The 23,849-nt window shown below is 44.7% G+C and overlaps 1 protein-coding gene across 1 annotated transcript in view; it reads right to left on the reverse strand.

The window, feature by feature from the left end:
• The window catches only part of RNGTT (RNA guanylyltransferase and 5'-phosphatase), a 641,023-nt gene that overhangs the window by 523,066 nt on the left and 94,108 nt on the right, over positions 1-23,849 (reverse strand). Inside the window, exon 6 of the mRNA XM_082249686.1 lies at positions 10,826-11,075. Within this exon, the coding sequence (XP_082105812.1) occupies positions 10,826-11,075 (250 nt within the window). The remainder of the gene's footprint in view (positions 1-10,825; positions 11,076-23,849) is intronic.

Below are 23,849 nucleotides of genomic sequence, written 5' to 3' on the forward strand. Positions count from 1 at the left end.
GGTCCGAGAACCGGCAAAGGCTTCCCCCCCACTCCAGTCACGGGTGAGGACGCACTTTCAGGCCGAGGGGGCCTTGTCCGCAGGCCTAGAGGAACCAGACTTCTGATTCCAGACCAGGGACGCTTGGAACCACCCGAGGGAGCCTTGAAGGGCTTTGCCTTATTGGCTGACCCTGAGGAACGAAAACATTTTCTGTGAGCCGAAAAGAATGGACCCCGTCTACGCCGAGAGTCCTTACCCTTGGAAGCCTGCGGAAGAAAGGTACTCTTTCCCCCCGCAAGACCCTTAATGTCATCCAGGGTAGCGCCGAACAGACGGTCCCCTTGAAAAGGGCAGTTCTGTCAAGGCCTTCTTCGAAGCCTGATCCGCAGACCAACACTTCTGCCAGAGCATACGCCTGATGATCACTGCCGAAAACCGGCAGTCGACCAAACAGGGAAGCAGTGTCTAGCGTGGCATCGCAAGAAAATTGCAACCCCTGCACCATCTGGTCCAACAGCTTCCCAAAGGCAGGAGGGCCTGGCTTACCCTCCACATCACTGCGTAGTAGCTTCGCCCATTCAGTCAATGTCTGTGTGACAAGGGCTGCAGTAAAAGTAGGTCTCAGTGCAGTCCCCACCAGGGAGTACATTTTGCAGGCCACAGCCTCCGCCTTTCTATCCTCTGGGTCCTTAAAGGACGGGGAGAATCTTCTACCGGAATAACTGTAGCCTTATTTAGCCTGGAGACCGGAGGATCCACCTAAGGTGGTACCGACCACTTCATAATCAGGGACTCCTCAAAGGGGTAGCGTCTAGCAAACCGTCTAGACACCCAAGGGGAACGTCTTGGCAGGTCCCATTCTTTTGCTAGTAGACCAGCAAAATAAGCGAGGAAAGGAAAAAACTTCTCCGCCCTGGAAGGCTTTGTGTGCGAAAGCAACCTGTGCCCCAGGAGCGACCACAGCCGTATCCTCCAATTTCAGGGTTTCACGCACAGAAACAACCAGTGCGTCCACCAGCGAATTATCTTGTGCAGCAGTAGAGGTAGAAATCTCATCCTCATTATCAGAGGAGGCAGGGCACGGGGTACCAAACCCGGCAGGGGGACCCACGTCTGCGGTGGCTGAGTCAGGCTCTGAATCCGAGACATCAGATGAGGCAGGGGTAGGTGGGGGTCATTTTTTTGCACCTCGCCCTCTAAAGGCCACCTCCACCCGGGACACAAATGCTTCCAAAACCGCCAAAATTGCATCAGTGGACAGCTTAGATCCGGAAGACCCTTACAGAGAGAGAGAGCGAGAGAGAGAGATATGCTCCCAGAACTCACTGTCCTCAGAAGCAGCAGCCAGATTAAGGAAGGTTTGCACGTGTCAGCAGCAGCTCAGCAAAAGGAAGTGAGCAGTGAAGCTACCCGGGTTGAAGGGAGGGGCTCCACCCACCAGAAAATGCCTCGAGATACTCCCACCAACATACCCAGCAAAGAATCCACCGCAAAATGGCAGAAAACGGGTGTACCAAGATTGCCACCATCATAGTAGCAGACGAGGCTACAAGAAAATGGTGGCGATCCCGGCGACCAGGACCCCAGGGGGACCCCCGCCAGCCCTCCTATCACCATCCAGCAGCAGAAAGGCCCTGGCGGAACCCACCGAGGCCCCCCACCCCCTGCACAATCGCCCGAGACCTGCGGACAGCGCACCCCTCAGACCACCATGCGTCCTGCAAGCGAGGTCCCAGCCACAGGTAGGCCTAAACAGTCCCCCACGTGGGAGGGGAGGGGGGAGTTGCACAACAGGACAGAGGGAAACCCAGGAGTGTGGGGGTCTGACCATCCCAGGGAGGGGCCAGCGTCCACCCCAAAATTTGCCAGGGGGGGGGACGGGGACGTTTACTTACCGTACTAGGAACACAGGCGGGCGCCATCTCCTGACAGGACCCCTCTCTACCGAAATGGGGGGGGGGCTGTCGGCCAAATAGGAACGCAGTGACACAGGCCTAGACCCTGTCGTGTGCAACCTTCCGAGACGTTAAACTCGCGTGGCCAGCCCCCGTCCAGTGGAACTATGTCGTGGCTGACCCAGCGCGGAGCTAAGGTCTGCACGTGCTCGCTGGTGAGCTGGGGTGACCACTGGATCTAGATTATCCAGTCCGTCTCCCAGATCCGGCATAGTTGCTTGTAGATCTCACAGGAAAAAATTCAGGAGAAAAAAGGCTAGCTAAAAAAATCTACATAAAATAAATAAATACTTTTATGCCAGGACCAAAGATCCCAGCAAGGAACTAGGTCCTTAATCCTGACTAGTCGGATTAAAACTGACATCCTATGCAGAAAGAGAGAGGTTAAACCCCCAGGGACTGCCCGTAGGCATAGCCAGAACTTTTTTCTGCCTAGTGTCCTACTCCTGTAGAGGGCAGTATAACCCTACTGATATGCATCAGAGGACTGCGTCCATCAATGAACAATAGAGAAAAACTGAGTGGCTATAGCAGAGAGATGGAGTATACCCCCTGGGGACTGTCCATGGGTGTAGCCAGAATTTTTTTAGGCCTAGTGTCCTACTCCTGTAGGGGGCAGTATAACCCAATGGTTAAGAAAACCAGAAGCTGTGTCCGTCAGTGAACGAAAGAGAAATTATATTATTTCAACTGTTATTGCAGTATAAGAATATTCCTTTAACGCCCAGAAGCAATTATCGGTGAATGGATATGTTTGGTTAAGTAACTTTTATAGTTGCACAATTTAAATAGACTATTTAAATAGACTACATTGGTACCATTGGGGCCTCAATGTATTATTTTAGACATTAGTGAAATTTGCATGTAGCAGTTTTTAAATTCGACATATTAAAAGAATAATGGGATTCTTGACTTACCGTAAAATCCATTTCGCTGATGTTCATTGACAGACACAGCTCCTCATCTTCATGACTATATGGGTTATACTTCCCCCTACAAGATTAGGACACTAGGCAGACAAAAACTTGACCATGCCTATGGGGCAGTCCCAGGGGGTGTAATCCCACTCCAAAACAATAAGGTGATACCACCCTTCTCCTGCGCTTGGAATCCAAGCCCCCAGACCACACTCCCCACGGGACTCACAACTGGCGTCTCAGATGGCTAAGGTCTTGCTGCCCAAAACGGACTGGGGTAGTCCAACGATACTAGAGGCAAAGAGAAACAAAGAAAGGGCGCACCGGCCTAGCGCATTATCCTCATTAACAGGCTTTATTCATTCAACATATTAAAATGGCTACTCACAAACATAGGCGAAAAAAGATCATATCAAGCTCAGTTGCTCAAATGTCAGGAGTAGTCCATAAATTAGTCCATATTTGATAAGATGACGGCTGACGCGTTTCGAGGATTAGTAAGTCATGAAACAGTGGCTCTGAGGAAGAGGCTAAGCCTCGAAACGCGTCAGCTGTCATCTTATCGGATATGGACTAATTTATGGACTACTCCTGACATTTGAGCAACTGAGCTTGATATGATCTTTTTTCGCCTATGTTTGTAAGTAGCCATTTTTATATGTTGCATGAATAAAGCCTGTTAATGAGGATAATGCGCTAGGTCGGTGCGCCCTTTCTTTGTTTCTCTTTGCCTCTGGTGTAATCCCACTCTCTGCTATAGGTATTCAGTTTTATTACAAGCAGTGGAAGCATAGTCCATGCAGAGGGGGAGGGGCCCGTGTAGATAGAAGTGCACTTAAAGATGATTCTGTGATCTTGAAGCTTTATAGTGACAACAAATCCACCACCAGATAGGCTGGCCTAGGACAAAAGAGGAGTGGATCCTCTTTTGTCCTATGTTCAAACAGGGATGTGGTGTTAGCTTGCTGGGTACATTGGCCAGTTTAGGCATGGCGTCTCTCCTCTTTATATAGATAGGCTGGCCTCTCACCTCAAACTCTGACCACAAAGGGTCAAACACGCCAGAATAATTTCCACTTGCAACTGCAACAGATGATAAAGCCTTTGGCAGGATGGATGGATGGGATAATCCTAGCTACTGCAGACCCCTTCAGACAATACCGACCAGACAATCCAGATACTTGCTCTCTAATGGTGTAATGCCCAAGTTGGCTAACAGAGCAGTCGAAGACTCTGCTCGCAGAAGCAGATCGTCCAGACACCCCAGTACCGCTATCCCCCGCTGACGCAACAATGCTATCACTGGGGCCAATACCTTTGTGAAAACCCGAGGAGCTGAGGTGAGACCAAGGGATAACGCCACAAACTGATAGTGCTCCTTCCCCGCGGCAAAGCGGAGGAAAACGCTGGTGGGAGGCACATATCGGGATGTGAAGTTAGGCATCCTTGATGTCAATGGAGGTGAGAAAATCCCCCTGATGTAGGGATGCCACAACCATGCGAATGGATTCCATTCAGAACTTCTGTACCCGTACAAAGCAGTTTAGCGCCTTCAGGTCCAGAATTGGACGCACCTTGCCTTCCTTCCTGGGAGCTGTAAACAGGTTTGAGTAAAAACCTTAAAAACGTTTCCATGTCAGAACCGGAACAGTCACCCCTTGAAGTAACAAGTCTTGCACTGTGCAGGTTGAGACCCTGAAGAACAAAAAGGCCGCTTTTGTGAGCCGAAAAAATAAAGGCCCCTGTCTGTAACAGAACTCCTTACACTTGGAAGCCTGAGGAAGAAGAGTACTCTTTCCCTCTGTGAGGCCTTTGATTTCGTCATCCAAGGAAGCTCAAAAAACAGGCTATACCCCACAAATGGAAGATCAGATAAGGCCTTCTTAGAAGCCTGGTCCAGACCAGCATTTCAGCCAGATAATAAGCCGCAGGACCATCACTGAGACAGACAATCTGTACCCCCTCCAGGTACCAGCGTAGAAGTTTTACCCACTCCGTCATAGCTTGCGACAACCATAGTAAATTCGGGTCCAAGTGCTGAACCAGCCACAGTGAACATCAGTCGGGTCTGTGAAGACCGGGGGCTCTTCAACCGGGATGACAGTGGCTTTATTCAACCCGGAAACCGTGGAGTCCACTACAAAAGAAACCGACCATTTTTTGAGGGAATCCTCATAGAGGTACTGCATTGCAAAACTCTTAGGGATTGCAAAGGTGCGTTTCGGGCACCCCCACTGCTCTGTGACAATATTGTCAAAGAAGACAGGAAAGGGGACCACCTATGCCTCTTTTAAAAAACCTGTGGGTGCCAAGGGTGACCCGCGCCTCCGATGTTGCATTAGACGCATCCTCTATTTTTAAAGTTTTCCGCACTGATACAATCAGTGCATTCACTAGCGCCTTTTCATGTGCAGCTGGAGGAAGCATTCTAAATATCTGAGCACACAGGGTGCATGGACGAGGACCCCGAAGAGTAAATCACATTTGCGGCGGACGAATCAGATTCTGGATCTGATGAGACAGAGGAAACAGGTGAAGGTGGGGGACGCTTCTTGCTAGCCTGTTTGCCCAGGACCAAATCTACCTTGGGACACCAAGGACTCCAAGACCGCTGTCAGTGCAGTCAGTTGCTGGGACCCGGAGGGCCTGACAGCCTCTGAGAGGGGATCAGGTGGTGAAATATGCTCCAGGAACTCCATGAATGGAGAGGGAAACCCACAAAAAGGAAGTGTAAAACCATGCTGTCCACACCACAAGGCCCAGCACAGATAGCTACCGCTGTAATAGCAGAGAGAGGGAGAGAAAACCCCCACAAAAGGAATCGCCACCACCGGCGAGGTACTCACAGCCCGAACTAACTGCACACCATGCGGCGATTAGGAAGAGGAATATCCATGGATCAGCACTAGTGATCGACCAACATCGGTTTTTCGTTGCCGATACCGATATTTTGGCCAATGCATATTGGTATCGGCCGATATTTTCGTACAAAAAAATTTTTTTTTTCTTTATTTGACAGGTACTCTTGTGGAGGGATCTGGGGGTCTAAAAGACCCCAAACCCCTTCTCTGCACTTAAAAGCATTTAAAACACCAAGTTTGGCTGTTTTGAATGCTGTCATTCTTTTGAATCTGGCGCCAGACAGTACCCGGAAGTGATGTCACTCATGACATCACTTCTGGCTTTTTACATGGAGGCCCAATCAGAGCCGAATGCGGCTTTGATCGGGTCTTCGGCGGCCATGCAGGCTGGTTGCCCCGGGTCTCCCGGTGGGACGGGATACACAGGTGAGCCGCGAAATGCGGCAGGGGGGCGTCCCCTCCCGCTCCTTGTAATGACAGCAGAGAAGCTTCTCAGCCGCATCGGTTGTCATTACAAGACAGCCGACCGTCGGCTATGGACGCCAGTACTGGGGTGATGCCTCTAGCTGCCGGCATCACTGCGGTACAAGTACTTTTCCAAAATATCAGCAATATCGATCACCTTGGTGGCCGATTCCGACATATCAGTGAAAGTGCATATAATCGGTCGATCTCTAATCAGCACTAGGGGCCGAGGAAGGACTCCCGCCACCGAATCATCGCCCATGTGACTCCAAAAACATGGCCGCCGCTATGTTCAATGGGAAACCATGGGAAAATGTCCGCAGAGGCTACACAAACATGGCTGCCAATCTGTAGCTTAAAAGGCTACAAGAAAGTGGCGGCACTGCACGGCTCCCGTGGGGCCCGGGAGGGACCCCCAGCTGCACAAAGAAAAACAATCCCAACAAGAAGGGGGGCCCCAGCAGGCACCCCCACCAGGCCCACCCTCCCCGATGAACGATCGTTCTGTTGCGCTCCCCGCCATCCCCAGTGCAACACCCCAAGCCGACCTAAAAAGGTATGTCCACTTGATCCCAGCAAGGAACTAGATCCTTACTCCTGACTAGGCAGAAAAAAAACTGAACACCTAAAGCAGAGCGTGAGAGTATACCCCCTGGACTGCCCCATAGGCGTAGTCAAGTTTTTGTTTGCCTAGTGTCCTACTCCTGTAAGGGGCAGTATAACCCAAATAGTCATGAAGATGAGGAGCTGTGTCAGTCAATGAACAAAAGAGAAATTAATATTTTATACTATTGATGCTGTGGTTCCAGATCTCCCCTTCTTTTTATAGCTATTGTATTATTTAATAAATCTCTTTATAAATGCATCATATTTCTTTTAACTCCCTTGGCTTCTACATGAGTCTCATCAATGAGTTTTCAGAGACAACACTAGTCAACTTGTTAAAATCATTTTGTCTTTAAAAAAATGGAACAATTACAGTTTTCCCTAAGTTATAAAGAAGAAAAAAACGTGAGAAAGGCACAGTTCCTTATTTGTGAGCTTTTGTTATATTCTACCCCATGGCTATATCTGTGTGAACCTTTGCTCACCAGCATAGAGACTGTTATTTTAAGAATGATATAGATTTATTTGTTGGCCAACACACAGGGAAAGAACTCCAGCCAAAGATCCACTTGCTCATCAAGTCCCTATGGGAAGTACAGGCAGGGAACGAGAACAAACAAAAAAAAGACCTGTGTTCCAGTACTCTCCTATGCCCAGGCTGAAACACCTGCTGTGATGTGAACTTGGGCAGCTATCGAATTCCCAAATCTACACTCTATTCTGGAACATTATATACTTCATTTTTATAGAAAAAACTAACACTATCAAACAGAGTTTATGTGCTTTGTTCAAGTGACACAGTTGGCAACAGTTCTGTTCTGCTACATACAAATATGTAGGTTCCAGTGCATTATGCACTTTTCACAAAATACCTATTCTTATTTGAAGTTGTTCTAAAGCCTAAAGGTTTTTTACCCTAATACATTCTATGCAATAAGGTAAAAAACCTTTTGTGTAAAATAATTCTCCCCTCTTCCCCCCTATACTTACCTGAGCCCATTCACGATCCAGCGCTAGATTTTAGTAAGGGGTATCATAGTAAAGGGGGCTAAATACAAATGCACACCACACTTTTCAGGTATTTATTTGTAAAAAGTTTTGAAAACTATCATTTTCCTTCTACTTCACAATTATGTGCCACTTTATGTCCGTCTATCACATAAAATCCCAATGAAATACATTTATGTTTTTGGTTGTAACATGACAAAATGTAGAAAAGGGGTGCGAGTACCTTTTCAAGGCACTATAGGTGAAGGATAACATCCCCAGCTGCTCCATAGAAAGCAATAAAAACCTGCATCAATTCTAAGGGCTTATTCACATGGGCAGAAAAATACTGTTTAGATGCCTACAGCATATAGTTTTGTGGCCATCTAAATGCAGCTCTATGGAAATTAGTGAGCCCATACACACGGCTGTGTCTACAAGAAAAAATGTGCAAGCCATGCAGAAAAAAAAAAAAAGTAGGACACAGCTGTGTTCAGAGCTGCACAGATCGGAAGATATTACATGTGTACGCACATAAACGCACATGCATAGGCCATTCGAAAAGTTATACAAATTTAGTCTGAACACGAGTACTTTAGGCATGTATTTTACACAGACTCTTCTGCTAGCTCTACCAGCTAGAACCTATGAGCAGCAAATCTGCATATGGCTGTGTAAATAAAGGGTAAGGCTGGGTTCACACATGTCCGGTGAGCATTGTATGCGTTTTCACTGCGAATAAAAAAGCATTTGTTCAGCGATTCAGGTGAGTTTTTGATGCACCTCTGAATTTGCAAGACTCAGGACCAGATGTTTCCTGCCCAATACATAGTACAGATAAAGGGTGTCAACTCCTGTAGAAGGAAATCCTGAACTGAACACAACTGAACATGTGCGATTGAGAAGCATTCCCAAAGAACTCAATGCACTTGGAATTCGCACCTGAACTGTACCGTAGCGCTCAGAAAACACACAGGGCTCTTTTTAAATTTGCACTCCAGATGCACCGCATACAGTATATGTTTACAGCTTCAATGGAAAATAATGTTATTTCACATGTCATGCGAATCAGATGCAGTTCGAAATGCATCCAATTTGCATATATGTGAGCCGAGTACAACTCAAGTTTTTACTCAAAATTTAAAAAAATTAAAAGATCCACATGTTCATCAGGTTTATATAGGAGCTTTTAAGAGACCGATCCTCATTTTTGTTCATGTGCAATGGTAATGCTGTATCTCTGTTTAAACATGTCAAGTGCCTTCAAAGTAATTTTATTCCATTTAAAGACTAATTGTTGCTGGGTGCTACCATCTCATTTCCAATGTGAGCGGATTCCAGAAGGCAGCAAGCCTTCACTACCAAGATGTGACTGGAGAATCCCATACATAAGCACGTGTAGAGTCATCTCCATATTGCTTTGTAATTACACTTAAACAATTACTTGATTTGAGATCTGCCTAGTGTTATTAAAGCAGTAATAAACTCTGCTTTTTTATTTCTATCTACAGGTAATCCTATAATAAGGCTTACCTGTAGGTACAGTAAATACCTCTGAAACATACACCGTTTTAGTAGCAGCCGGTAACGTCACTGGTGCATATGTACTGCCCTCTCAATGAACGTCATGCCATCCATTGAGAGAGCTTTTCCGCAGCCATGACTCTCATGCACTAGAGCAGTGTTCCTCAGCCTTTTCTCAGTCAAGGCACCCTTAAAAAATTCCACACAATCTTGAGGCACCCCTTTTAAATTTTAAAAAACTAAACTAATAGTTTTGCATAATGTACTAACATCCACATGTGTAGGACACCCAACATTAGTGGTGTTGTATTCTTCCAAAGCAAATACACCTTTTCACACTGGTACTGATTAGTATTCCAATGTTTCTCTTCTCCCTTAGTTTCTCTCCCTCACTCAGCTAATGTGACCCTGGTGCTAATGGAGAGGTGCAGGGGGGGGGGGGGAAATAAGGATGCTGTGCAGGGGCCTGACATCTTCCTCATCAACCAATGATATTAATGGTTGTTCATTACACAAAGCCACAGGTTAGGTGTCCTAATAGGCAGGCTTGATCCACCCACTGACTTGTACAGAGTTTTTGGGTAATTTCTAGGTATTTTGCAAAAGCACCCCTGAAGACACCTGAAGGCACCCAGGTTGAAAAAGGCTGCACTAGAGTAATGTCATTTTGGCATGGCCATTCAAACCACTAGAGCCTGCGAACCCAGAAGGAAGACCAGCTGAAGGTGGGATCCCTGTCAGTGGTGACAGTGCACCGATGGAGGGATCCGTTCTAAGGTTAAAGCGGAGTTCCAGCCTAACCGCACACTCACCAGCGATGCGCCATCTTCTCCCTGTCTGCTCCGCGGCGCCGGCATCACTGATGTGGGCACCCGGCTGTGACAGTTTGTGGCTTCACAGCCGGGTACGCACTGCGCATGCGCGAGTTGCGCTATGCGTCGTGATTGGCCGGCAATCTTCTGGGACCTCTGACATGTCCCAGAAGATTGCAGGGAGGGAGGGAGAGAGGAGAACTTCCGCTCAGGGCGCCGCAGCGCTCGGAGCGGAAGTGGGAGCGGGTACATGTCAAAACTAGGTACCCGCTCCCCCCCCCCCCCCCCAAAAATGACTTGCCAAATGTGGCATGTCAGGGGGTTAGGACTATTTAAAGCGGAAGTTCCACTTTTGGGCGGAACTCCGCTTTAAGTTTGACAAAGTGTGCTAATATGCTGCGTCTTTTCTGTTAACTTTACTACCGCTTTAACGTTCGATTCAAAGGCTGGAAGAGACAAAACCTGTAAGGGTTACTTAACTGCAGCAGAAAAATTAAGTCTTCTACCCTGCAAAACAAGGCTGGGCTGTGTGGAAGAACTTTTTAAATCTCAGAACAGGATGAAAAGACATAGTAATCCTTTGGCAGGTAAAACAGCTTCCGCATATGTATATCAACTGTGTTTTTCCCTGGCGTTCGGCTTCTAACCATTTTAAAACAGCATATTATTGTTTTACAGGTATGAGAATTTCCATCCACATTGTAAACAAGCCTTACCAGTTTTAATCGCTCCTTTTTCTTTTTGATAATGGTTGCTGCTCCTGAAGATCCTGCCTCTGCTTCTTGAACTATGCCATTACCCTCATCATCCACATCATCATCTTCTTCAAAACACCAGTCAGGGAGTTCAGGAGGAGAAGGAGTATCTTCAACATCCCCATAACGCTGAAATAGTTCTTTGAGATAGTCTGCTTTGTAAATTCCTGGAGGCCTGGCCTGTGCAAATGTGGCTACTGCTGCTTCAATGCTGGAAAGAAAACCACAAGTCTAAGATTTAGTGCACAAATAACTGAAGCTAACCACTGCAATACATACAGGCTCATACTAAAAAGCGATTAAAAAAAAAAAGAAAATTCCCTTAAAAGCAGATCAGTAAAAAAAAAAAAAAAAATTATATAAAAAACGTACAGCCTAGAACCACCCATGAATCTCCATTTCTGCATAGCTGCGGTAAGGCATACCTCCGCCAAACCTCATCATACCATTATTCCTGAGCAACGTATTAGCTAGCCTGGTCATTGTCATGTAGGGTGCCAAGAAAGTGTCATGTCTTTGGTTATGTATCTAGTAACTTTAAGAAAAAGTCTTCAAATTCAAAGCTTGTTAGGGAGACTTTGGACAGCACTAGACCTAAAAGTACTAGAGAAACAGATAAGTGATGTCAGCTACCTAGTGCTGCAATCAGTTTTGCCATTTTATCTTATCCACAAGCTTATTTTAAAGCATTGCCTTTACACAACAAAAACCTGTATGCACAAGATTTGCTGTGTTTCCCTGCATCGCACTATAAGCAATCGCATGGCGTCCATGCAATCTGCTGCGGGTGTCAATGTCATCTTAACGACATCCTGAAACAGATGGCAAAATGCAGTGTGATTGCCAGAATGTGAAGACCCATGCAACGCGATTCAGGTGCAGGAGAAAAAAAGGGTCCTGCACCATTTTGGTGCAGATGCGATGGAATTTCAGCCATACAAAACGTATACAGGAACGCAAACCGGAAAGGTACATGCGCATTGCTGCAGGTACCGCATCCAGACAGCCACGCACGATTTTATTATTATTTTACAGATTTTTATGAATTTTATGCCACATTATTTAGGTGTGTACCTGAAGTGGAAATAAACTCTTTTTTGGAAAATGCTACACTATCTGGCGTATGCTTCCTTGCATGACCCTATGGGAGGAAAGGACATCTAGGAAGTCTGCAGACACAGGCCAGATTTTCTGGAATCGGATCCACTACACCTACCCAGTGGGGGGCACCACACAAGCGCAAATGGTCGTACTGTCATATGACAGGTATGACCCACTAAGTCTGGTGAGCGATTTAATTCTTTCACGTGTGGATCACGCAACACGGATGATGAGCGATTTAATTCTTTCACGCATGGATCACGCATCACGGATGGAAGTCGGCTTAGTTGTAAGCTGAGGAGCACCTTAATCTTCAAGCACCTGCACTTTAAATATGAAGACTGTGTATATACAATACCTTCAGGACACTAACAAAGTTGTTTACCAACTTATTTTATGAGCATCGAGCTTTTTTGGTTTCAACGTATTGCACATTGTGCAGAGACTGTTCAATTATTCACTTGATGTGCACAGAGCACTTTTGGGTATATTGCACAATCCGCACTCGGTATAACTTATTCATGCAATAATTTTACACTCTGTACATTCACTTGTGTATTTTTTTAAATGTATAAGTTGTATATATTGCACACAGAAGTTGTACTTATTGCACATATTTATTCAATTATACATATGAGCACAGTTAAGCACCTTTAACCGCTTGCCGACTGCTCACAGTATATTTACTGCGGCAGTCAGCCCCTCACAGGCAGAGCGACGTAGGTCTACGTCGCTAGCCTGTGAGGGCTTTAGGGAGCGAGCGCGCGCTCCCGCGCGGTCACGGTCCCCCCCCCCCTTCGCTCGTGACCGGCGGACCCGATCGTCCGCCGGTCACTCGCGATCGACGATGGAGAGGGAGAAAGGCAGGCGGCTGATGTAAACAAGCTGCCTGTCATTCTCCCCTGTGTAGGAATAGTGATCATACGGTTCTACTATGTAGGACCGTTGATCACTGTTCCTACACCTCAAGCCACAGCCAATCACAGTTAGAATCACGCCCCTAGAGACACACATAACCCCTCCCTCTCAAAAAAAAGTTAACCCCTTCACTGCCAGTGTGATTTTACAGGAACAGTGCATATGTATAGCACTGATTACTGTAGAAATGTCACTGGTAACCCCAAAAGTGTCAAAAATGTCAGTCAAGGGTCCGATCTGTCCGCCGCAATGTCGCAGTACCGAAAAAAAAAAAAAAAAAATCACAGATCGCCGCCATTACGCGTTAAAAAAAAAAAAGACAAAAATCTTTCCCTTTGTTAATAAACGCAATAACTTTTGCGCAAACCAATCAAAATACGCTTTTTGCAATTTTTTTTACCAAGCATATGTAGCATAAAACAAATTGGCCGAAAATGTTAAAAATTTTTGATTTTTACATTTTTTGGGGGGGAATTTCATATAAAAAAATGTGAAAAATATTGTTAATTTTGCAAAATTGAGGCTCTTTTTTTGTTTATAGCGCATGATCAAAAAATTGCACAGGTGATCAAATACCACCAAAAGAAAGCTCTGTTTGTGGGAAAAAAAGGACGTAAAATTTGTTTAGGTACAGCATCGCATGACCGCACAATTGTCCGTTAAAATCATGCAGTGCCGAATCGCAAAATAGGCCCTGGTCAGGAAGGTGGTAAAATCTTCCGGGGCTTAAGTGGCTAAACTCATTGGTTTTACATATTAGGCAAGCGTTGAGGCTAGGTTTCTCTATTTGAGGCCTTATCCTTTCCATTCACTATTTCAATCCCCAGCTGCTGCCAATTCTGTTTAAAACATACAATAGATAGGTCATCACATCCAGTGGCACGAGGGCTATACCCTCAAATAGGTATAAGCCCCGGTTCACATTTGTGCGAGTGCCGGGTTCGCATGTAATGTCGGAGCGCACTGCTCCGACATTACATGCGATCAGCGGTGCGAGTTTAGCCATACAGTTTGTATGGCTAAATTCGCATCGCACCCGGAGCAAACACGCACAGGAGGCATTTTTGCAGCCGCATCAGGATCGGATCGCACAGCGGTTCACACTTGTGCGATCCCATCCTGTGCGAACTGCACGATCGCACTGCGATATGCAATCAAACTGGGGGTGTCGTTAAGATTACATTGACACCCCCAGCGTATCGCATATGGCAGTGTGAACTGCCGGGGGTGCGTGTGCGATGCGGGAACAGGCTGCGAATTCGCAGCCTTCCCGCATCGCATAAATGTGAACCGAGCCTCATACTCACATTCCATACAGAACGTATGGCTGAAATTGCACCGCACAGACATCGCATGTGATGTGCACAGGAATGCGGTGCGACTCCTGTGCGAATTACATGCTGCGTTTTCCCAAAGGAAACAAAGGGGTTATCACTTAAGTGTCAACACTAATGCAAAAAAATGAAAGAAAGAAATGGATTTTTAAAAAGGAAAACTAAAAAAAGTTCCATACAGAAGGTAACATGAGAACCAGGATTACAGCAAAAGTAAACCTAGTTCCTAACCTTTACAGCCAAAGAACCTGCCATCTTAGCCTCTGTTTGATCTGCAGTTGCCTTGATGCTGTGTGAGCAGTTATCGCACCAGTCATTTGATGGCTTGACAGTTGATAGCACAAGCAACTGTGACAGTTATCATTCACAGCATGCTTTAAATGCATTGGTTTTGGAAAACAGGTAAATCAATGGTTTTAGTTCCGCTTTACCTTTTCTACCTTTTTTCATTTTGTGATAATATATACACTAGCAGAAAAGATTTTCTTACCAATTCAATGACTGGAAGGGCAAGATAAATTGACATGAATAATTGTACCAATGCAAACAGAGTTTGTAGTCCATTATCAGCACTAGGCTGACAATCAGGCTATGCTGAGTTCTCAAATTTGGTATTACAGTAGTTACCAGATACACAAATTTGAAGGTATCTATCAATTTCCAGTTGGCTTCTGGAGGTCTAAAAATTTAGTCTGAATTTTACTTTACTACTTTGTCCACACAGACACATACAGTATGTTGGGTGAGCCGGAAGCCGTGATGTCACTATGCATGCGCGCACATCCCAGGGAATTGTGGGTTATATCGTTTTTCAATGTCAAATCCAAGTGTGGTGTTTCGTAAGTGCTGTTAACCGATTTTAATAAATTGCTCAACCGGTTTTACACAATGGGAGTGTTGTTTTGTTTTTTTGCATGATAAATGCCTGGAGTTGGTGAGAATTACAAGGAGGAACCACTCTGAAAGAAGAAATCATTCCATTAGCTTCTGAGCTGGGGAATATCCAACAAGTGCTGTTGTCTGACTTCTCTTATGAGGGTCACAGGCACCCTGGTAAGCATCAGAGTGATTTTTGGTGAAGTACACATGGTTTTATCACAGCGTCTGTAGTCCCATTGGGGATCAGCATCTTTTGATTCACTAAAGGAATATGCGGTTTGTGTAATGGACTTTGACATAACTGGTTTATGTTTATTTGGATTGATTTTTTATCACTCATGTATTCATTTATGCACGTTATTGAAGTGCTGCGCTTATTTATCACAGTTACAATTGTATAGCGTATCCTGTACTGTGTGATGGCTGATATGTTTTTGTTTTCGGTTTCCTTTTTGTGCAGCACGTCACAATTTTCCTAGACATATAGGTGCATCTCAAAAAAGGTTGAATTTTAATCAAAAAGTTATTTTATTTCAGTAAGCTCATATATTATATAGATTCATTATACACAGAGTGATATATTTCAAGCAATTCTTTCTTGTATTTTAATGATTATGGCTTACAGCTAGTGAAAACCCAAAATTCAGTATCTCAGAAAACTAGAAAAACGTTCAATATCGTAGACGCACACTCTAATCAGCTAATTAACTCAAAACACCTGTAAGGGTTTTCAGAGCCTTTAAATGGTCTCTCAGTCTGGTTCAGTAGGGTAAGTAAGGGTAAGGTAAGTGGGGAAGACTGCTGACTTGACAGTTGTCAAGAAGACAGTCACTGGAGAGTAAGTCACAAAAGGTCATTGCTAAAGAAGCTGGCTGTTCACAGAGTGCTGTATCCAACAATATTAATGCAAAGTTGAGTGGAAGGAAAAAGTGAGGTAGAAAAGGAATAGGGATAACCACAGCCTTGAGAGTATTGTGAAGCCAGCAGTGGACTACAGCTGGTGCCAGTGCTTTAAGAGCCACCACGCACAGATGTATCAAGGACATGGACTACAACTGTAACATTTTTTGTGTCAAGCCACTCCTGAACCAGAGAGACGTCAGAAGAGTCTTACTTGGGCTAAGGAGAAAAAGGACCGGACTGCTGCTCAGTGGTGCAAAGTCCTCCTTTCAGACAAAAGTAAATTTTACATTTTATTTGCAAAAACAGGGTCCCAGAGTCTGGAGGAAGATTGAAGCACAGAATCTAAGTTGTATGAGGTCCAGTGTGAAGTTTCTACAGTCAGTGATGATTTGGGGAGCCATGTCATCTGCTGGTGTTGGTCCACTGTGTTTTATCAAGTCCAAAGTCAGCGCAGCCCTCTACCAAGAAATTCTAGAGCACTTCATGGTTCCCTCTGGTGACCAGCTTTATGGAGATGCTGATTTTATTTTCCAGCAGAACGTGAAACCTGCCCAAACTACCAATACCTGGTTTAATAATCATGGTATCACTGTGCTTGATTGGCCAGCAAACTCACCTGACTTAAACCCCATAGAGCAGTGGTCCTCAACCCTGGACCTCAGGGGCCACCAACAGGCCAGGTTTGCAAGATAACTGAAATGCATCCCAGGTGATATCATTTGCTACTCAAGGATTGCAGTCCTCTAGTCTGCATCTCCCCAAGGTAATACTTAAAATCTGGCCTGTTAGTGGGCCCTGAGGACCGGAGTTGAGGACCACTGGCATAGAGAATCTGTGGGGTATTGTCAAGAGGAAGAGGAGACACCCCACACCAACAATGCAGACAAGCTGAAGGCAGCTATCAAAGCAACCTGGGCTTCCATAACACCTCAGCAGTGCCACAGGCCAATCGCCTCCATGCCATGCCGCATTGATGCAGTAATTCATGCAAAAGGAGCCCCAAACAAGTACAGAGTGCATATTATACTGTACATGGACATACTTTTCAGTAAGCCAAAATAACTATATTAAAATCCGTTTTTTTTTTTTGTTTTTTTTATTGGTCTCATGTAATATTCTAATTTTGTGATACACTGAATTTTGGGTTTTCACTAGCTGTAATCCATAATCATCAAAATTAAAAGAAAGAAATGCTTGAAATATATCACTCTGTGTGTAATGAATCTATACAATAACTGGATTTTTGACTTACCGTAAAATCCTTTTCTCTTACGTTCATTGACGGACGCAGTCTGCTAATGCATATCAGTAGGGTTCAACTGTTGATCAACTCCCCGTTGAAGGAAGCCAAGATCCGGGCCACCAAGTAAGAGTGAGCCCACTCAATATACGACTGTCTCGTATGATGAACAAAAATCACCCTAGAAGTTGCTTCCCACGCTTCAGGCAGGGTGGGAACCACTGAAGCAGCCAAACCCCGTCCTTCAGCACCTGGCTTTCAACAGCCAAGTTGGCAAAGTCAGCGTCCGTAAAGTCGGATGGGAGAAGGGCCCTGGAGACAATAAACACCTCCCTGAGAGGAATTCTCCAAGGAGCGTCTGAGGCTAGCCTGACCAGGCCAGCGACCAAGCTTGGCGAGGCCAGTTCAGAGCCACGAGAAAGACCGGAATCCTGTCCGTCTTAATCCTGCGAAAAATTCTTGGCAGCAACTTGGGAGAAGGAAAGGCAGACCGCAGCTGATACTGACCATGGCCAATCCGTGAGCATGCACACACAACCATGCCGGCGGCAGGCGTGCGCAGGTGACCATGCTAAACTCTACTGCATCATTCAAGTGGAACTGAGCGAATGTTCTTGCCCATGACAAAACCCATGATGCCACCACTGCACCCGCCAGAGGGTCCCGGGAGCAGGCCACAAACTGCAGCACTATCCTTTAGATGCAACGCCAACAGGTCCATGTCTTGAGTGTCCCCATCGAAGGCACAACTGCTGAAACACCTCCGGATGAAGGGACCATTCCCCTGCATCCAAGGCCTGTTGACTGAGGCAATCCGCCTGCCAGTGTTTTCACACCCGGAAAGGGAACAGCGGAAGAGCTGAAACAAGGTTCTTACTCTTGACTAGGCAGAATAAAACTGACATCCTATGCAGGAAGAGAGAGGGTGTACCCTCCAGGACTGCCCATAGCCGTAGCAAGAACTTTTTTCTGCCTAGTGTCCTACTCCTCTAGGAGGCAGTATAACCCTACTGATCAGAGAGAACTGCGTCCGTCAATGAACAATCGAGAAAGCACCGTTTTTCACATCAGGATTTACCACACAGTTTTCAATTTCACACAGCAAAACTGGTAACAAAAATGCCAAGCCACCTGGCTCCCTCTTCAGTAGCGCCACTGCTCATTTCACTGGTCCATCAAACCAGCTCACCCACCTCTCCTGGCTTACTCAGCCTGTAGTTACAGCACCCTACAGATACAGGCTCACTCCCTGGACTCTCGCTAGAATCTCCTTGAATCCCAGGCCCTCTAACTACTTCCAGAATTACAGACTCCCTGGACTTGCCCAGTCACCTCATCTCTCCCAGTCCTCTGGACTTGCTACGCTATTCAGACACTCTCAGTCCTGCGGGTAGGGAATAGAGGTTCACCAAAATTAAACGGGGAGGTGCATTTTTGGTGCGTTTTTTTTAACTGACCAAAAATGCAGCAAGCAAGATTTTTAACACCACAACGGAAGTGCAATGGACCAGTGTGAAGACATACAGTGCCTTGCGAAAGTATTCGGCCCCCTTGAACTTTGCGACCTTTTGCCACATTTCAGGCTTCAAACATAAAGATATAAAACTGTAATTTTTTTGTGAAGAATCAACAAGTGGGACATAATCATGAAGTGGAATGAAATTTATTGGATATTTCAAACTTTGTTAAATAAAAAACTGAAAAATTGGGCGTGCAAAATTATTCAGCCCCTTTACTTTCAATGCAGCAAACTCTCTCCAGAAGTTCAGTGAGGATCTCTGAATAATCCAATGTTGACCTAAATGACTAATGATGATAAATAGAATCCACCTGTGTGTAATCAAGTCTCCGTATAAATTCACCTGCACTGTGATAGTCTCAGAGGTCCGTTTAAAGCGCAGAGAGCATCATGAAGAACACCAGGCAGGTCCGAGATAATGTTGTGGAGAAGTTTAAAGCTGGATTTGGATACAAAAAGATTTCCCAAGCTTTAAACATCCCAAGGAGCACTGTGCAAGCGATAATATTGAAATGGAAGGAGTATCAGAACACTGCAAATCTACGAAGAACTGGCCGTCCCTCTAAACTTTCAGCTCATACAAGGAGAAGACTGATCAGAAATGCAGCCAAGAGGCCCATGATCACTCTGGATGAACTGCAGAGATCTACAGCTGAGATGGGAGACTCTGTCCATAGGACAACAATCAGTCGTATACTGCACAAATCTGGCCTTTATGGAAGAGTGGCAAGAAGAAAGCCATTTCTTAAAGATATCCATAAAAAGTGTTGTTTAAAGTTTGCCACAAGCCACCTGGGAGACACACCAAACATGTGAAAGAAGGTGCTCTGGTCAGATGAAACCAAAATCGAACTTTTTGGCAACAATGCAAAACGTTATGTTTGGCGTAAAAGAAACACAGCTCATCACCCTGAACACACCATCCCCATTATCAAACATGGTGGTGGCAGCATCATGGTTTGGGCCTGCTTTTCTTCAGCAGGGACAGGGAAGATGGTTAAAATTGATGGGAAGATGGATGGAGCCAAATACAGGACCATTCTGGAAGAAAACCTGATGGAGTCTGCAAAAGACCTGAGACTGGGACGGAGATTTGTCTTCCAACAAGACAATGATCCAAAACATAAAGCAAAATCTACAATGGAATGGTTCACAAATAAACATATCCTGCTGTTGTTAGAATGGCCAAGTCAAAGTCCAGACCTGAATCCAATCGAAAATCTGTGGAAAGAACTGAAAACTGCTGTTCACAAACGCTCTCCATCCAACCTCACTGAGATCGAGCTGTTTTGCAAGGAGGAATGGGCAAAAATGTCAGTCTCTCGATGTGCAAAACTGATAGAGACATACCCCAAGCGATTTACAGCTGTAATTGCAGCAAAAGGTGGCGCTACAAAGTATTAACTTAAGGGGGCTGAATAATTTTGCACGCCCAATTTTTCAGTTTTTTTGTTAAAAAAGTTTGAAATATCCAATAAATTTCGTTCCACTTCATGATTGTGTCCCACTTGTTGTTGATTCTTCACAAAAAAATTACAGTTTTATATCTTAATGTTTGAAGCCTGAAATGTGGCAAAAGATCGCAAAGTTCAAGGGGGCCGAATACTTTCGCAAGGCACTGTATATAGAATTTAAAAAAGAAAATATTTTTTTTGAGCTTTTCTTGCGCTAAAGATGCCGATAATGACTGACAATAAATTTATATTCGTGTAAATTAATTATACTCATTAAAAAGGCGAATACAAATATATATATATATATATATATATATATATATTTATGTATTTTCTTTTTTAAACTAATTTTCCGGTTTTCTGCCACAGCACCAAAATTTCCATTAGGTGCACCTGCAGTAAGGAATCTCTCCCCAAACAGAGTGCTGTCTCTGGAGTAGAGAACCTCTCCTAATGGGAATACGCCTGTAGTTTGAATATAATACACACCTATCTTCTGATGCGAGCCCTGAGCTTTGGCCAGACCTTGCTTATAACGAGCGTGCACACCTGCATACTCACACAACCAGCAAATCTCCAGTAAGATCAGGACACAGAATTGGAGACTTCTTCCCACCCAAATCTCTTTGGAGTGTGCAAGCTCCAGAACGTGATCTGGGATAACAAAACCTGGAGAAAGCTGAAAATCCAGGCTTCTCCGCTCAGACACAACACTCCAGAGCGCCTCCATTTTTGTACTTGAGACCCTGTGTGTCTTCTGCCTATACTCACACATTGGCAGGGCCTAGCACTATATCATAAATAATACACACACATACACCCCTATACATACACAGCTTCTCTATTTTTTAATATATATGGAAACAGCCACATTTGCTCATCATGCAGAAATGGATCCTTATTCTTTGTGTTGAAGCAGTGGTCTCTCTGCAGACAAATAACAAGATTCCTTTCAAGTCAGACCTATAGCTTTTCCATAAGAAAAACTTACGCTCCCTGCTGATTGGAAAGCTCTGACACAGTAGGGATCACGGCTTCTGCACAAAACCTTCACTAAAGGTCATGCTTAATTGTCCTACCCCGGTACAGTACAAAAAAATTACATTTCTGCCTGAACTGGTATGCCAATCAGTTAACTTTGTTAAATAGGGGTTGCAAGGACTTATTTTTTCCCCATTAATATTCTGTGGGCAAAACATTGGATTAAAAATGTTTCCATTTTGTGTAAAATATTAAATCCCTCCATCACACCCTTCCAAAAAAATAAAATATCAAATTATATTTTTCTGAAAATCTCAAACATACATCTATACCCCTTCTGCATTAATATAAAGCTGGTCATAGACAAATGATAATGACTAGATATGTATGCAAGACCATGACACGGAAAACCATTTCCTTTTTTTTTTTTTTTTTTTTTTAATAGATGCATAGCAACTAAGCATTCATGTTAATGCAAACGCATCCACATTCTCAGAGAAACAACAATCAGTCAGGAAAATCCAACATAACTGTTCCATAATCTAAAGAATAACTGGCTGGGGTGCTGCATGGTATGAATACACATAAAGATGATTATCCAGTGTGTCTGTGTAGCATGAACTATGCACTACAAAACATCGATCTGGAGCATTTTAGGTAGACGGGGAGAAAAAAAGAAACAGGAAAACATCATTATCATTCACAGCACATCCAGGAAAACTTATTTTCTATCTATCATATAAATACATTTTTTCTTCAGCTTAACTGCCTTAAATGCAGCTAATGTCTTCTTTTGATTTGTGGCTTCAGTTTAACTGCCAGATTATATGTAATCAAATTAAAAAGCTGGGGAAAGAATATTGGATGAGAACATTCATAGCGCTTACAAAAAATTCTAAAATAAACCCAGAGTCTGAACTGATTAAATGAAGTTAAGTAAACAGAACAATTTAAAAAAGACAGGATAAATGGAGGTTTTGACAGGGAATGCCACACATAATGTTATCTCGTTTCCCCAAGCATCATATGCTAGCCCAAAAAAGTTATGAGTGCACTATCAATTACTGTTCTTGACTAAAATTTAAAGTGGAACCAAAATGCTCCTAACCTTTACAACCAAGGAAGCTACCATCTTAAGCCCCGTACACACGTACCGATTGTTGGCCGTAAATTTTCAGCCAACGTCCAACCGACCGATTGTCGGCTTCTTAGTATGATGCTTCCGACAACCGACTGCGACTTTTCGGCCGAACAAAATCTGGTGTGCATGCTACTAAAATTTTTGTTGGCCAACACCAGAACGGCCGATTGTTCCTCAGTCAGTACAGATTTCGGCCAACAAAAAACAGTTGAGCAAGACTGGGCATGCTCAGAGAAGAAAAAACACACGAAAAGTAGACCAGAACATGATATCACTTCTGCAGTTGGTTGTTGTTGGCCGACAAAATTCGTGTACAGTCTAGAGCACATTTCAACCAACAAACACTGGACAAAAGACGGCCGATCAGTTGGCCAACAATCTGTGCGTGTGTACGGGGCTTTAGCTTCTGTTTAATCTGTAATTGCCAAGGTGCTGCACATGTGATTAGTTATGACACCAGCCTTTTGATGGTGACTGGTGCGCACTCATGTTGGAACAGGAAACGCCAACACCAAACTGTTCCCACAAAGTTGGGAGCATGAAATTGTCCAAAATGTCTTGGTATGCCTTAAAAGTTCCCTTTACTGGAACTAAGGGGCCAAGACCAACCCCTAAAAAAAACAACCCCACACCATAATCTCCCCTCCACCAAATGATTTGGACCAGTGCACAAAGCAAGGTCCATAAAGACATGGATGAGCGAGTATGGGGGTGGAGGAACTTGACTGGCCTGCACAGAGTCCTGACCTCAACCCGATACAACATCTTTGGGATGAATTAGAGCAGAGACTGTGAGCCAGGCATTCTCCCCAGCACCAGTGTCTGACCTCACAAATGTGCTTCTGGAAGAATGGTCAAACATTCCCATAGACACACTCCTAAACTTTGTGGACAGCCTTCCCTGCAGAGTTGAAGCTGTTATAGCTGCAAAGTGTGGGCCAACTCAAAATTGAACCCTATGGACTAAGTCCCGGTTCACACTACCGCGGCACAACTTTGTAGGCGACCTGTGAAGTCGCGTGCACCACGACTTTAGCGCGACTTGCATGGACTTCATATAATGAATGTCAATGCAAGTCGCTCCGAAGTAGTACAGGAACTACTTTCTAAGTCGGAGCGACTTGAGTCGCTCCTATTAGAACGGTTCCCGTAGCACTGCATGGACCGCGACTTGTCGGGCTGACCAGTCGCCTGACAAGTTGCGGTAATGTGAATGGGCACTAAGACTGGGATGCCATTAAGGTTCATGTGCATGTATTCCATTCACATCACACCGGAGATCTGCTGATAACATGGCTTTGACAGCCACAATGTAATTGTACTATGCATGGGTGGATGGACAGATTTGTTTGCACTGGTTTGAAGCTGCTTCTCAAAACTCACACTAACAGGCTTTGACCAGGTCTCAGATTTCAGCTACAAAGGGAGGGCCAACTCAATGTTGAACCCTAGAGACAAAGACTTTGATGCCCTTAAAGATCATGTGTGTGTAAAGGCAGGTGTCCCAATACTTTT

This window comes from Pelophylax lessonae (genome assembly GCF_965119305.1).
Source record: "Pelophylax lessonae genome assembly, chromosome: 3".
Classification (NCBI taxonomy): Eukaryota; Metazoa; Chordata; class Amphibia; order Anura; family Ranidae; genus Pelophylax; species Pelophylax lessonae.